The 12,818-nt window shown below is 34.6% G+C and overlaps 1 protein-coding gene across 1 annotated transcript in view; it reads right to left on the bottom strand.

The window, feature by feature from the left end:
* Positions 1 to 12,217, bottom strand: part of LOC110110234 (probable N-acetyl-gamma-glutamyl-phosphate reductase, chloroplastic) — a 34,141-nt gene extending 21,924 nt beyond the window's left edge. Inside the window, exons 1-7 of the mRNA XM_020841615.2 lie at positions 12,072 to 12,217; positions 11,813 to 11,981; positions 11,569 to 11,724; positions 8,996 to 9,103; positions 6,090 to 6,176; positions 5,917 to 5,967; positions 5,743 to 5,814 (exon numbers count right to left, since the gene is read on the bottom strand). Coding sequence (XP_020697274.1) covers positions 5,743 to 5,814; positions 5,917 to 5,967; positions 6,090 to 6,176; positions 8,996 to 9,103; positions 11,569 to 11,724; positions 11,813 to 11,866 — 528 coding nt within the window. The 5' untranslated portion in view covers positions 11,867 to 11,981; positions 12,072 to 12,217. The remainder of the gene's footprint in view (positions 1 to 5,742; positions 5,815 to 5,916; positions 5,968 to 6,089; positions 6,177 to 8,995; positions 9,104 to 11,568; positions 11,725 to 11,812; positions 11,982 to 12,071) is intronic.
* Positions 12,218 to 12,818: the final 601 nt, after the last annotated feature.

The following is a 12,818-nucleotide window of genomic DNA, read 5'->3' as shown; positions in this document are numbered from 1 at the left end:
ATCTTTCTAATAAAGCATCATGTCAACAATATATTCATACCTACATGGTAATGAATTCAGGTGAATATTTGATTGATTTCATCTTCTATTCTCCCACTACTTTTCAAATCAAGAATTATGCGATTAAAGTCATTTACATATTCAATGATTTGGAGTCGTACATTTGCAACTTAAACAATTTCTTAATGAGACACAAATTAGCCAAATAATTCTTCGAATACAAAAATCTAGCTTCCACTATATGTTAATGGTTGTCCCAAAACCTCTTGGAGCAACTAATCTCCAAGATTCAGTAGAATTGTGTTGCGAGCTTTATTAAGCACCACTCGCAATTTTTCCATAACTTTCTAGATTGGCTCCTCCGATAGAATTGCATCCAAGCCTTGGTGGAGAAGAAGTGCTTTCATCTTCAGCCTCCAAAAACTGAAATCGTTAAGACCAATGAACACTTTTCAATCTCAATCTGGGCCATCTACATATTCTAAATTTATTCTTTCTCTCCAGGTCCTAATATCACTTGATATAAAACTCTGCACCTTCAGCATTCATGTTTCAAATTTCATTATTATAGGAAATGAGAGTTGGTTGGTTCTTATACAGAACTTGGATCAATCAAACCACCAGGCAACTAGCTGCACATTGTTCACCATGAGCAGGGCACAGAAAGTTCTTGGGGCAAAACCTTAGAAATCATACAACAAGAAAAATAACTCCAACAGTTTGTTGACTAATAAATAAAAAATAAAAAAAGAAACAGATATTCAAAATAATTGAACAGGCACACTGCATCAGAAAATAGGCTTCAATCGAATAAGAGCATTGTTTCAAAAACGACACCTCCATTTGACATAACACATTCACTCAATCAATAAATACACGAAGAAAAATTGAAAACTCATGCTCTTGATGTTCGAAGTTTTGAACTGCTACTCTCGCACACTCACGTGTCGATCAAAACCTCCCGCTCCGATCAAACAATTGAATCCAATTGCCTCACGACGGTTTCGATTGTCTGAACAATCCAGGCTCCCGAACCCCAACCGGACGTCCGCCTCTCTCGACTCACGAACCCAGAACTTGTGTGAATCACCTGCTCGTGGAAAGACCCGCACGTCTGTGCATCTCCTTGCACAGGACCAAGCCGATTCTTGTGCCGTCTTGCTCGTTCTTACCGCGCTTAGCCCGCCATCTGAGCCTGCGTCAACCACTGAAACCCACACAACACCTTCACCTTTTTATGGCCCGAACTCAAGGCTCGCTCCATCAGTCCCTCTGCTTGCGTATGGGACCAAATACTCCCTCCAGTCCACACACAACAGAGTCCCATGCCTCTTTTGTGAACACCCAAGCCCAGTTCGTACACTCTGTGTGATCCGCCTCCAGTACGCTCGAAGGAGACTCCCGCACGATCAGGCTTCCGTCATGTTCCCTTCGAGCCCTACAATAGGCTTTGATTTCCCTTTCGTAGATCAAGCTTCTATAAAAATAGAGGAGGCAGCAATCATAGGCGACAGATACACATCCTGTTGCAAAACTATTTGCGCATGTGTTTGACTGGAGAGAAATTATAGCATGTAGCAGGGAACGGGACGGAAGCTTGATCGTGCGGGAGTCTCGTTCGAGCAGATTGGAGGCGGATCGCACAGAGTGTGCAAATAGGGTTTGGGTGTTCACAAGAGAGGCACGGGACTCTGTTGAGCAAGGACAGGAGGGAGTATTCGGTCTCATAAGCAAGCAGAGGGACTAACAAAACCGGCCTTGCGTTCGAGGCGGTAGAAGGCAAATGTGTAGTGTGGGCTTCAGCAGTGGTTGACGTTGGCTTAGACGGCGGGCTAAGCGCGGTCTGAACAAGCAAGGTGGCACGTGAATCAGGCTGGCCCTATGCAAGGAGACCGCGGATTTGCGGGTGTTTTCACAAGCAGGTGATCCACGCAGGATCCAGTCAAGGGAGGCGGACGTCCGATTGGGTTACGGGAGCCTGGATTGTTTAGACAATCGAAGCCGCCGTGAGGCAACGGGATTCGGATGTTTGATCGGAGCGAGAGGTTTTGATGGCAGGTAGAGTGCGCAAGAGTATCAGATCGAAACTTCGAACAGCAAGAGCGCAAGTTTTCAATTTTTCTTCATGCATTTATTGATCGAGTAAATGTATTGTATCGAATGGAGGCATTGTTCCTGAAACCGTGCTCTTATTCGATTAAAACCTATTTTATGAAGCAGTGTGTCTGTTCAATTGTTTTCAATTTATGTTTCTTTTTTTATTAGTCAACATAGTTATGCCTTAAGCTTTTAACAGGAGATGCAACCTCCGAGATTACTTTCTTTTAGGGTTCTTGGACGGAACCAGGAAGAAATCCTCCGGCCAAGATTGAACAGAGGAAGAAGAAAATGGAGAAATATAAAGAAGATGATATCAAGTATAAAAGAGAATGTTATTCTCTAGGGTTAACACACCACCATGATAAGGTTTAAAAATAATATTACAGAAATACCACTCTTAATAAGAAATTAATAAAAAGGTTAAATTAAAATAAAGAAATATGGAACAACCAATGTAACAAGTTCTAATATTCGTTTCTCAGAAAGAACCAAAATTGTAAACATGGACTTGAAGTTATGGATTAAATATTACGAGCAAACACTGCAAATATGAAGGTTCGATGAATAATGCTTGGGCAATGTCACTTAGATTTGTTCTTGTTTGTGGGAAGTTGATTCTGAAGTTGTATTGTAGAGTCGTCCATTTTTAAATCAAATTGAGCAGGACAAGTTTTAAGTTTGGCTCATTTGACTTATGTGAATGAAACCCTCTTGTCCTTTTGGCCTTTATACTCACATGAATTATGCCCATTTATGATCCTTTTTACAGAGAAAAAAATAACGAATGTTGATGATAAGACCCACACATGCAAAAGCATCTGCATAAACATTCAACAAAAATGATGAGCCATTCTATAGTTGGTTGTGGGTTAGTTGGTTGCTACACTAGCTAGTTGTGTTATTACCAACAGTTGTTGCTTTGGCAACCACTAAGCTATTGCACCATACAGTCAACAACTAGCTGCTACCAACTATGCAGAAATTATGCAACCACATAGTTTTTATCTGTTGCTCAATGAAGATTAGATTGGGTCCTTTAGGTAGCGAGCATCATCTTGACATTGCTTTCTTGGCTCATATTAAGAGATCTTTGAGCCCTCAAAGGATTTTGCCATTTTTATTCTCTTTTCTTTTCTTGTTCTAAAGTTCATCTCTTGGTAATTATCTTCCCTTTCTCTTCACATTGATTGTGAAGGGTTTTTGTTGGAGGATATTGTGCATTCTAAAATTCTCTTCTACACCTAATGAAGGGTGTCAATGTTGTAATTTTATGGATATAACATCGAACTCTTTGCAACTGGTTTCCTTCGGGAGTGAGGATTGGCAAGCTTTGAATTCTTCTGTTCAATTTTGATGAACAATGACACTGGATTAACAAAGTCCCGAACAGAGTATCCAAAAGGCATTTTTCTCTTCTTTGTTGATAAAAACACTTTTATTAAAAGTAATCTACGAATCCATAATTCTACATAGGCATGCTCTACTTTGAGTTGAAGATATTGTATCAATGATGCCGGTTGAAAAAAAAATGTCTCTCTTTGACAATGATATTTTTTATGTCAAATATCAAGATATTGAATAGCTTTATGATTGAAGAGCTATTGAGACTACTAATATGGAGAAAGTTATAGCTCATCCCATAGGGTGAAGAAGAAGTTGTAGGTTGTGTCACCTTCTAGCTCTGGGATTGTATAGGAAGGGTGAGGGGTTCTTGCACTGATAGTCTGATGCGAGAATGCTTTCCTAGCCCAACAGAAGAGTGTTTGCCGGATATTTGGAAGTCAACCAGGTTGACTATTCTTTCATGGAAAGTGCTTAAGTAGATGAAGAAAGTTGACAAGGCTTGACATTAGTCCTTTGCCTTACATTAATATGGTTTATTTATTGAGTTGAGGGTGAAGGACAGTTCAATACTTTTGTGGAGATGAACAATGAATGAACGAGATAGTTCATCACCAAGATTTGTGTTAGATGAAAATTATCCTAGGTTGAGTATTTTGGTTCTAGAGCTAATAGAAGAATTGAGAAATGGACACCTTGTCATTAAGATCCGTTCTAGACTATTTTGTCCCTGTGAATGAGAGGCAAATGGATGAAACCCTTAGACTATAAGATTTATATGCCCAATGATTAAAATCGGGTCATAAGATGGCTCAAAGAATAGTGTTTGGTATAAATTAAGATAAATGGTCAGATCTTTGTTGACACCACAAAATATGTGCTTGATTTTATGATAATATGGAATCGTGGAAGGTAATTCATGCATTTCGAAGGGATCTATTGGTTGAGATTTGGATGTACCATTGCTTTGGAAAGCCATTGTAGCAACAAGAATGTGGATGCATGAATCTTGGAGCTATGAATGGACAACAAATATGGTTAGTTAATTATAATATTTTAAAGGGAACGTATTATGATTATTCATGGTTTATAGTTTTAAAAGTTAAAAAATAAAATATGTTTCCCTGACTAAATTAAGAGATCAATAACTTCAGCTTGACAAATGAACAAAAAAGGAGCTAACAAATAAAAGTGCAAGGATTCACAAATTGAGTATTAGAACTGTTCCGCGTGATCAACAAAGAAATCAAAGAGAAGTGAAGAGAAGAGAGCAAGAAAGCAAGGATAAGAGAAATAGTGTGAGTGCACTTGCAGCAACACTCGTTCATTTATCGCTACATTATATTCTCTTTGCAGTTAACAAATTCTTTTTTCCTTCAAAAATAGAGAAGAATTTCGGCTTAACAGGCAGTTAGGTTTGCCTTATATCAAGAATTTAAGAGGGCGTCAGTTTAGATTCTGATCCAGGCCTACATTAGCAAGAATTCACATAGCATGTGGCGAGTCATCCAGATTAACAGATGCCAAACCAGTGAAATATTAACTATTTTTCAAATAAACGATAGCTATAATAGAAGCTTGTGGGTAAAATAAACGCCAGGCGATATTGCAAGGAGAAGTTAAGAATACAGAAACATTTAATAAATAAAAAATAAACAGAAAATCTAATATGGCTTAAGTACATAAATTATGCTACTTTCAACACGCGTAACTTAAGAAGAAGACAAATATCAAAATTTATAATGCAGAAGATGCCTGGATTACGTTATCCTAAAATCTAGACACACTTGACAGAACTAAAAAGTCATTGCAACTTGAAACAAGTTTCGCACACCATATTACCAATGTGTTTTACCTGATAAAAGAAAAAATATGAAAATAAAAATAAAAAATAAAAGTAACCATGTAATAATCTCTTGAACAGACATTGGTGATTAGCAGTTTTAACTTGTCAGAATCAGCTTGGTCATGAGAAATAAAGGAAGAAACTCACCTCCTTGAAATGAGGTTCCCACCATATTGTCAATGTGGTTTATATGGAAAAAGCAAACCCACAAAATAAAAAAATCAAGTAAAACTCTCTTGCGGTGGCACTGGTGATGCGCAGTTTTCACTTGTCAGTAGCAATGTGGTACAAAAATTATTTTTCATTAAATCATTGTTCATTTAATGAACTGGATCCTCTTTCTAAGTAACCTAGAGAAGCTAACTAAAATAAAACTACGGAGTAGACCTAGTGGAAAAGTTGGCTATCCTTTTCATTCAAAAAGTATGAGGTAAGTCTAAATTTGATGTATTTACCTGCAACTCTGGAGCTTTATGAGGCTGGCCATACCATTCTTCATATTCACCAAGGTTTCGTAACCGAAAATCCTGAAAGTACAATTCCATTACAACCGTAATTCAGCATATCAACAAAGAAAATAAGTGACATCCAAATGCTTAGCTTAAGGAATAGGAATGCCCGAATCATACAGCAGACAGATCAACAATCTTTAGCCCGTTAGGTAGGCCTTTTATAATCTCCTATAAAAGCAACCATCTGAAGTTACGTACACCAAAGACAGACATGATGTGATATAATCTAATAAGATGATGTAACAGCTTGCAAGATCAAAGACGCATTAACAATGTAAAAAATGGAACACCTGCGTTGTTCCATGCGGCAAACAACAAAATACAGCATCAACATTAGAAAAATCTGCATCTTTTACGGCAACCATCTCAGGCAAATCCTATAAAAAGTAGACCAATTATCATTAGATCAGAAATTATCAAAATTAAAAAAATCACTTTAACTTAGGAATAGTAAAACATTTAAAAGCAAAAACCTACCACCCAAGCACGTGTTTAAGAACATAAAGTAGATATTAACACAACTAAACTGTTACCCAAGTCTAGCTCCAATCGTGTGATTCAAGTTACCAAATATATGATATAGACATGGCGGAGCTAAGGAGGGGGCATGTTCAAGTTACCAAAAATAAAATATATAGATATGGGGGAGCTAAGGATGGCTTGTGCCCCCATAGGCCTCCCCTTCCCAAGAAAAAAAAAATTTATAAGCATTTTTATTTTTATTTTTTATATTATTATTAAATTTTTATTAAAATAAAATTATAATTAATTACCTTTATTCTTTTATTCATCACTCTGATTTTTATATGAAAATAAATTATAATTAGATATTATAATTAAAACTTTATCATGATAAATTAAAAATTTTAGAATTTGATTTTAAGATCAATTCTTATAAGCTTAGAGAGCATTTTCAACAATGACTAATATAAAAAATTGACTCAAATAGAATTAAAGATTAATTGATGAGTGATTAATTCATGTGATAAATATGTTTATTCTCAATTAAAAATTTTAGAATTTGTTTTAAGATCAATCAATTCATGTGATATAAGCTTACAGAGCATTTTCAACTGACTATTATAAAAAATCTATTGCAAATAAAATCAGAGATTAATTGATGAGTGCTCAATTCATGTAATAAATATTTTTATTCTAAATTAAAAATTTAAGAATTTGTTTTAAGATCAATTAATGAGATATAAGTTTAGAGAGCATTTTAACCTATGACTATTATAAAAAATAGACTGCAAATAGAATCAAAGATTAATTGATGAGTGGTATTTTAATCATTTATATTGAGAAAAAAATATTTGATTATATTGATAATAAAGTAATTATTCATCTCTTTTTTAATATGAAGAATAAGCTTTATAAATTATAAGTTTTTATTATCTTATATTTATCTCTTTAAAATAACAAGTTTAAATAAAACATATTATAAAACTGTTAATGCTAGTCTCAAACATGAATAAAAAAAGAGAAAATATTTGAAAAATCTATTTTGGTGGCCCCACTTTAAAAATTTTCTTATTCCACCACTATACAAATAGATTTTTAGAAGGTTTCGCAACAAGCCACCTCAAGTGAATAATGCTTCACAATCCATACAATGCAAACTTTGGTGGAAAATCACATTATGATTTAAAAGAAGTCTTCATAAAATAACAGGATTATATAAAAAAGGGGCCGTTTGATTTGCTGAAGAATGGTACAAAAAATTACAATGTATTGAAAATATTTTGAAGTTTTTTGGATAAGTATAAAATAAATGCAAGTAATTGCTTATTTTTGTTCAGCTTAACATAAAATGAATATAGTGTAAAGCCAAACGATGGTGGTGGTCGATGGTGACGATGAAGACACTATCCAACAATGATAGCCGATTGTGATGGCGGTGGGCAGCAATCAGCAGAGGCATAGAGCGGCGGAGACTGATTATGGAGATGGACGATTGCGAATGGCAGCAGGCAGCCAGTGGCGGGCGGTCAGTGACGATGGCAAGCGACAAGCGGTGGTTGTGGCCACAGCAGCAACAACAGACAATTTACTTTACAGTGTATTTAAAACTCGACAAATCTAATAATTTTAAGAAGCACCAGCATTGAACTAGAGGATAAATTTCAAATATTTCAAAATTTTACTCTGCATTTCTTTTACTTCAAATCAAACATCAATATTTTCAAAACTCTAATATCTAGAATACTTTATACACATTTTACTTCAAACCAAATAGCCCTTAAAGCAACTACCATTGATTCGAGTAGAAATTTACAAAGGGAATGAAGAAACAATCTCACAAATTTGTTTGTTATATAAGTTGACAACAAAAAGCTAGAGCTTAAAAGAATATCAATAAACAATGAGCATTTTGTGAACGAAATTTCTTCTAATCATTTTATAATTATGTCTAGAAGATGTGCATGCCTTATTGTAATTCTAGTTGATGGTATTTGTTGAAATAGGTGAAAAATTAGAATGATAAATAAAATATTTAGAATATAAAAGATTTAAGATTAATATATGAAATCTAATGAACTATTATGGAAGAAAACTAGAGAACTACAGAAGTATAGAAGTAAATAGATATATTCTTTGTGATTTAGATTAGAGGTTAAAGAAATATTATAGGAGAGAACTAGCTAGAAAAGTAAATAGATAGAAAGAAGAACCAACTTTCATTATATGATATCCAATGAACTATTGCAACTATTGAAAATATTTCTCTTGATGAATCATAGTTGGAAGCAATGATATTCAATGATTATAATATTGAAGGCCAAAAACAAACCTTTGAAGCTAATCCTAGTAGTTGAAGCTTGAATGCTTGATGTTGTAGTAAATGATTATTTGCTTATATTTTTGTGGTTATACTAAATATTTTGTACTTAACATTTTATATTATAAGCTAGATAAGTTATCATGTCATTTATTTATTATTGTTTGCCATTTCTAATATGATGTTACATTAATATTTATACACTATATAAAAAAATGTAATGTCGTGTCTGCGCCATCCTGTGTTCTATATTTCAAAAAAAGTCGTGTTCATGTCGTCGTGTCTGTGTCCATGCATCATAGGTTGATATTAATGCAAAACCACCTTACATAATTGGCATACAACACTAGGATAACAACAATGCACTAAGCATACAAAAACAAGGAAAAAAAAAAAAACACACACGAGGAACTTTACTTGAGTTATCAAGTGAGGAAATACTGATCCAAATGACTGACCAGCTTTCCTATCAGCAGTCATCAGCGTAATACAAAATTGAGGATGGTTTGCTAGAAGACGGACTATCTGTAAGATAAAACTAGATCAATAGCAAAAAATAAAATGCCTAAAGTAATTAGAGAAATAACATAAAATAAACGAAATTCAAAACTATATAATATGAGCAGTTTGTCTAAGATGAAAAATACAATAAAAATTGTATATCTGCACTTTAAAATAACGTAAAGAAATAGAAATTTAATAAATAATAGGATCACAAGGAAGCAATCCAAATGAACTAACACAATCATAGCTGCTTACATTCTTAGTTATATATCATAACAAGGAATCCAAAACAGATCGATGTGTGAGACAGCCTGACATAGACCTGACCTTTACTATAGTAGGCACAAATCTGGCCAGACTTGTCAAAAAATAAAGAATCTCTCTCAAAGTCAGTCAACCACCAACCACCTAAACGAAGTATAAGCAATCCATGCATATATATATATATATATATATATAGTTATAGTTATAGACTGCTTAGATTGGCCTGAACATCTGTTTTCTTCTAGTTGGCTCAATCCTAACCAAGACACTTACAGGCAAAAACTTTTCCAATAAAATTCATCTGCATCCCTAGTGATCCCATTTCAAAAGAAAAATCTACAAACCACCAATTGTAACTTTTAAACATAATAGTTAAAGATTCATCCTAGTTTCCCTAAACACAGTTGTTCATAGTAGTTTTTACATAAATTAGATCACCCCTCTTATACATTGTCATATACCTTCCTTCCCTATGTAATCATTTATGTGAGAAAAATAACAATTATGTATTCTTAGTATTTAGTAGGAGTATCATTGCATTCCTGTTTTTGTAGTTTATTTATCATTTTTAGTTTAAAGGAAATATGATCATTTGTTAATTGTAAAGGATAACTTTGACTAATGATCTTTTCGTGTCGGATATTCTATTATAAATAGAGGTCAAATGGTTCATGTAATAGTAGATTATAACTATATATAAAAATTGATGGTCTCTTTTACAAATCACTCCAAATTGTGTTCTTCTTTCTTCCCTCTTTAAATTGCGTACATAGAGTTCCTTCATCTTTCTCTCAAAATTTTGCAGCTCGTTTTGCTGCAAAGTCTCTATACCATTTTGGATCAAATCATCAATCAACATCAATTTGGTATCAGGTGCCTTCTCCATCAACCAATAACTTTAATGTAAATAAAACATCCGTTAAAGAAATAATATAGCCTCTTATGTGATACACTCATATCAGATCCATTATGACTTTCACCTTGTATTTTATTTTGAATATTTTAGAGCTTATTTAATTAAAACCATGACGCACAATATTGGAACTTCTTTTATTTTTTTTGTTAAATTTCTATATATGTCGGTCCTTCAAATCATGCACTGATTGTATAATACAAATGAATAAGATTATTAACATTGCCTTCTGCATTTAGGCCACGGGTATGAGGCGAAGTTAAGTGCAATTTGCATTTGAATCTTGAGCTTCTGATACATTAAACAAAAATGGCAAAGAATAATGGAAAATACATGCAATATAAGCAAAATAGAAGATTATGTCCCCTACACCGCTTTATTGCATTTCAACCATTCCTTTACTGCATAATAGGTTCAATAATCTTATTGCAATAAATTATCATTTGATTCATTTTCTTAATCAGAATATAGAATGTCATGTCCACCTAATCCACATCTTGTCCATGAGCCTTATTCTACTGTTTACATTTCCATGCTACAGTAACAATATTACAAGCATTTCTGGAACAGGGAATCATTTCGTATTTATCCTTTATTTTGCATAAAAAAAAAATGCATCTTTTTCAATTTACTATATTCCCCTTAACTTCCAAAAATGTTCTACATTGTTTTATGAAACAAGCTCTCAATTCTAATATTTCTGTAGGTATCCATCATTGATAACGATGCATTAAAAGCAAAAAAAACCCTAACCGTGTGTATCAAACGTTGACCTTAATGCAAAGTTGATGATATTGTTGCAGGTCATGTATTCATCACGTTTCTAGAATATCATTCATAATACACCATCACCTGCTCTTATGAGAAATCTTATATCCTTGATGACCTTACTCTAAACTCATTTATAAGAATGACCATGTCCTAACCCTTTAGTGATCCTCTATCAGATATGTTTGTCTAAGTTGTGCCAATCATTCAAATAAACTATACATGGCTTTCGGCTTTTCAGTCTCAAAACTTAATGAAACACTCAAGCAGACCCGTATCGAAATCTCCACAGAAAAAAAAAATCCAAATTACACACAAAACCTGCCTTTCATGCACAAAAGATGGTAATTGTTCATCTAGTTCATCTTCAAAAGTTACTTTCTCGCTGAATCCGCGGTGCCCTGCAACCACCAAGCATACTCTACCATCATGATGCATGGCGTAGGGCAACTCACCCGGAAAATAAAAGGTTACTAAGCTTAAAACAAATCGCTAATAATAAGACTTCTATGTGGATGAAAAGAGATGAAAAGAAACGTACCTCAGCTCCAGTATAGCCACTGGCCCCTAAAACTCCAACACGAACCGCTTTAGTTGAGCTCTTCGGTCTCAAGTTTGCGGCCTGCAGACCTTGCGGCGAAGTAACCGCAGATCCCTTGATCCAAAATCTCCTTCCTTCTGAATTTCTCGGAGCATTCTACCATTCAAAATATTAAGCTCTCAGCCAATTAAAAAAAAAAACCACGACATTTCACACATTTGAAGAAGAGAAACTTTGTGCAAACCTTAGGAAGGAATCCAACATCTCGGAAAACCGATCCCAGCGCTACCGAACTCATCCTCGTCGCTGTCTTGGAACGGAACAACAAATGATTCAACCTTACCGATAATACCGAACCTAGAGTGCGTTCGCTCGGAAATTACTGGATAAATAGAAGGCGGATAGGGTTCTCTCTGCAAAAGGCGAGAAAAGAAACAGACGGCTGAGGAAGCCCGCTTTCTACTTCTAGGCATCGAAATTGATCAAGATAATCTAATTGAAACCTGCGAAGCTACTGGAAATCTTTCGTTAGTGGAGATCTCGACGGAAGATTGCGAACTGCACCGTGGAAGGAGATCGGGCGGGAGACCTCAAGCTGCTCAGTTCAGAGTAGACAGGGTACTTCTGTGCATAGGATGGTTGTCTTAGGTTTAAGCGAGATTTTAAGAAACAATTACTCTATTTTATGGTGTGCAATTAAATTTTCCGGACGAATTTTGAAAAATCCAACTGCAAATATAAATCCTATTTACCCTATAATTGATATTCTAGATTTACCCGATTTCTAATTGATTAACTCGTAACATTTAGTGAATTTAGGGAACTTTTATTTGGTCCGGTGAACATACGTAGAGCTACGTTAAGCCAGCATTCGGCCGGCAGTAAGACCGCAGGCACAAAACGAGAAATACCGAACAAATACCGAGCAATACCAACAATAACGAGAAATATCATTATGTGAAGACAAAATACCAAGTAATACCGAGCAATATCGAGCAATACCGAATAATCCCAAAAAATACCGAGTTTTTTCTAGAAAAACTTGGTATTTTTTGGGAAAACTCGGTATTGCTCGGTATTGATTTTCACATAGCGGTATTCCTCATTATTACCAAACAATACCTAGCAATACCGACCAAATACCGAGTAACAATCCGGTCAGAGGACGTAATAAAAGTTTGAATTTTAGGGGTTATTTTGTGGTATATATACTATATTATTTAAACTTACCAAATAGTGATTTTATTGAT

This window comes from Dendrobium catenatum, unplaced genomic scaffold (genome assembly GCF_001605985.2).
Source record: "Dendrobium catenatum unplaced genomic scaffold, ASM160598v2 fragScaff_scaffold_740, whole genome shotgun sequence".
NCBI classification, from domain to species: Eukaryota; Viridiplantae; Streptophyta; class Magnoliopsida; order Asparagales; family Orchidaceae; genus Dendrobium; species Dendrobium catenatum.
This window is presented reverse-complemented; position numbering and strand designations above follow the sequence as displayed.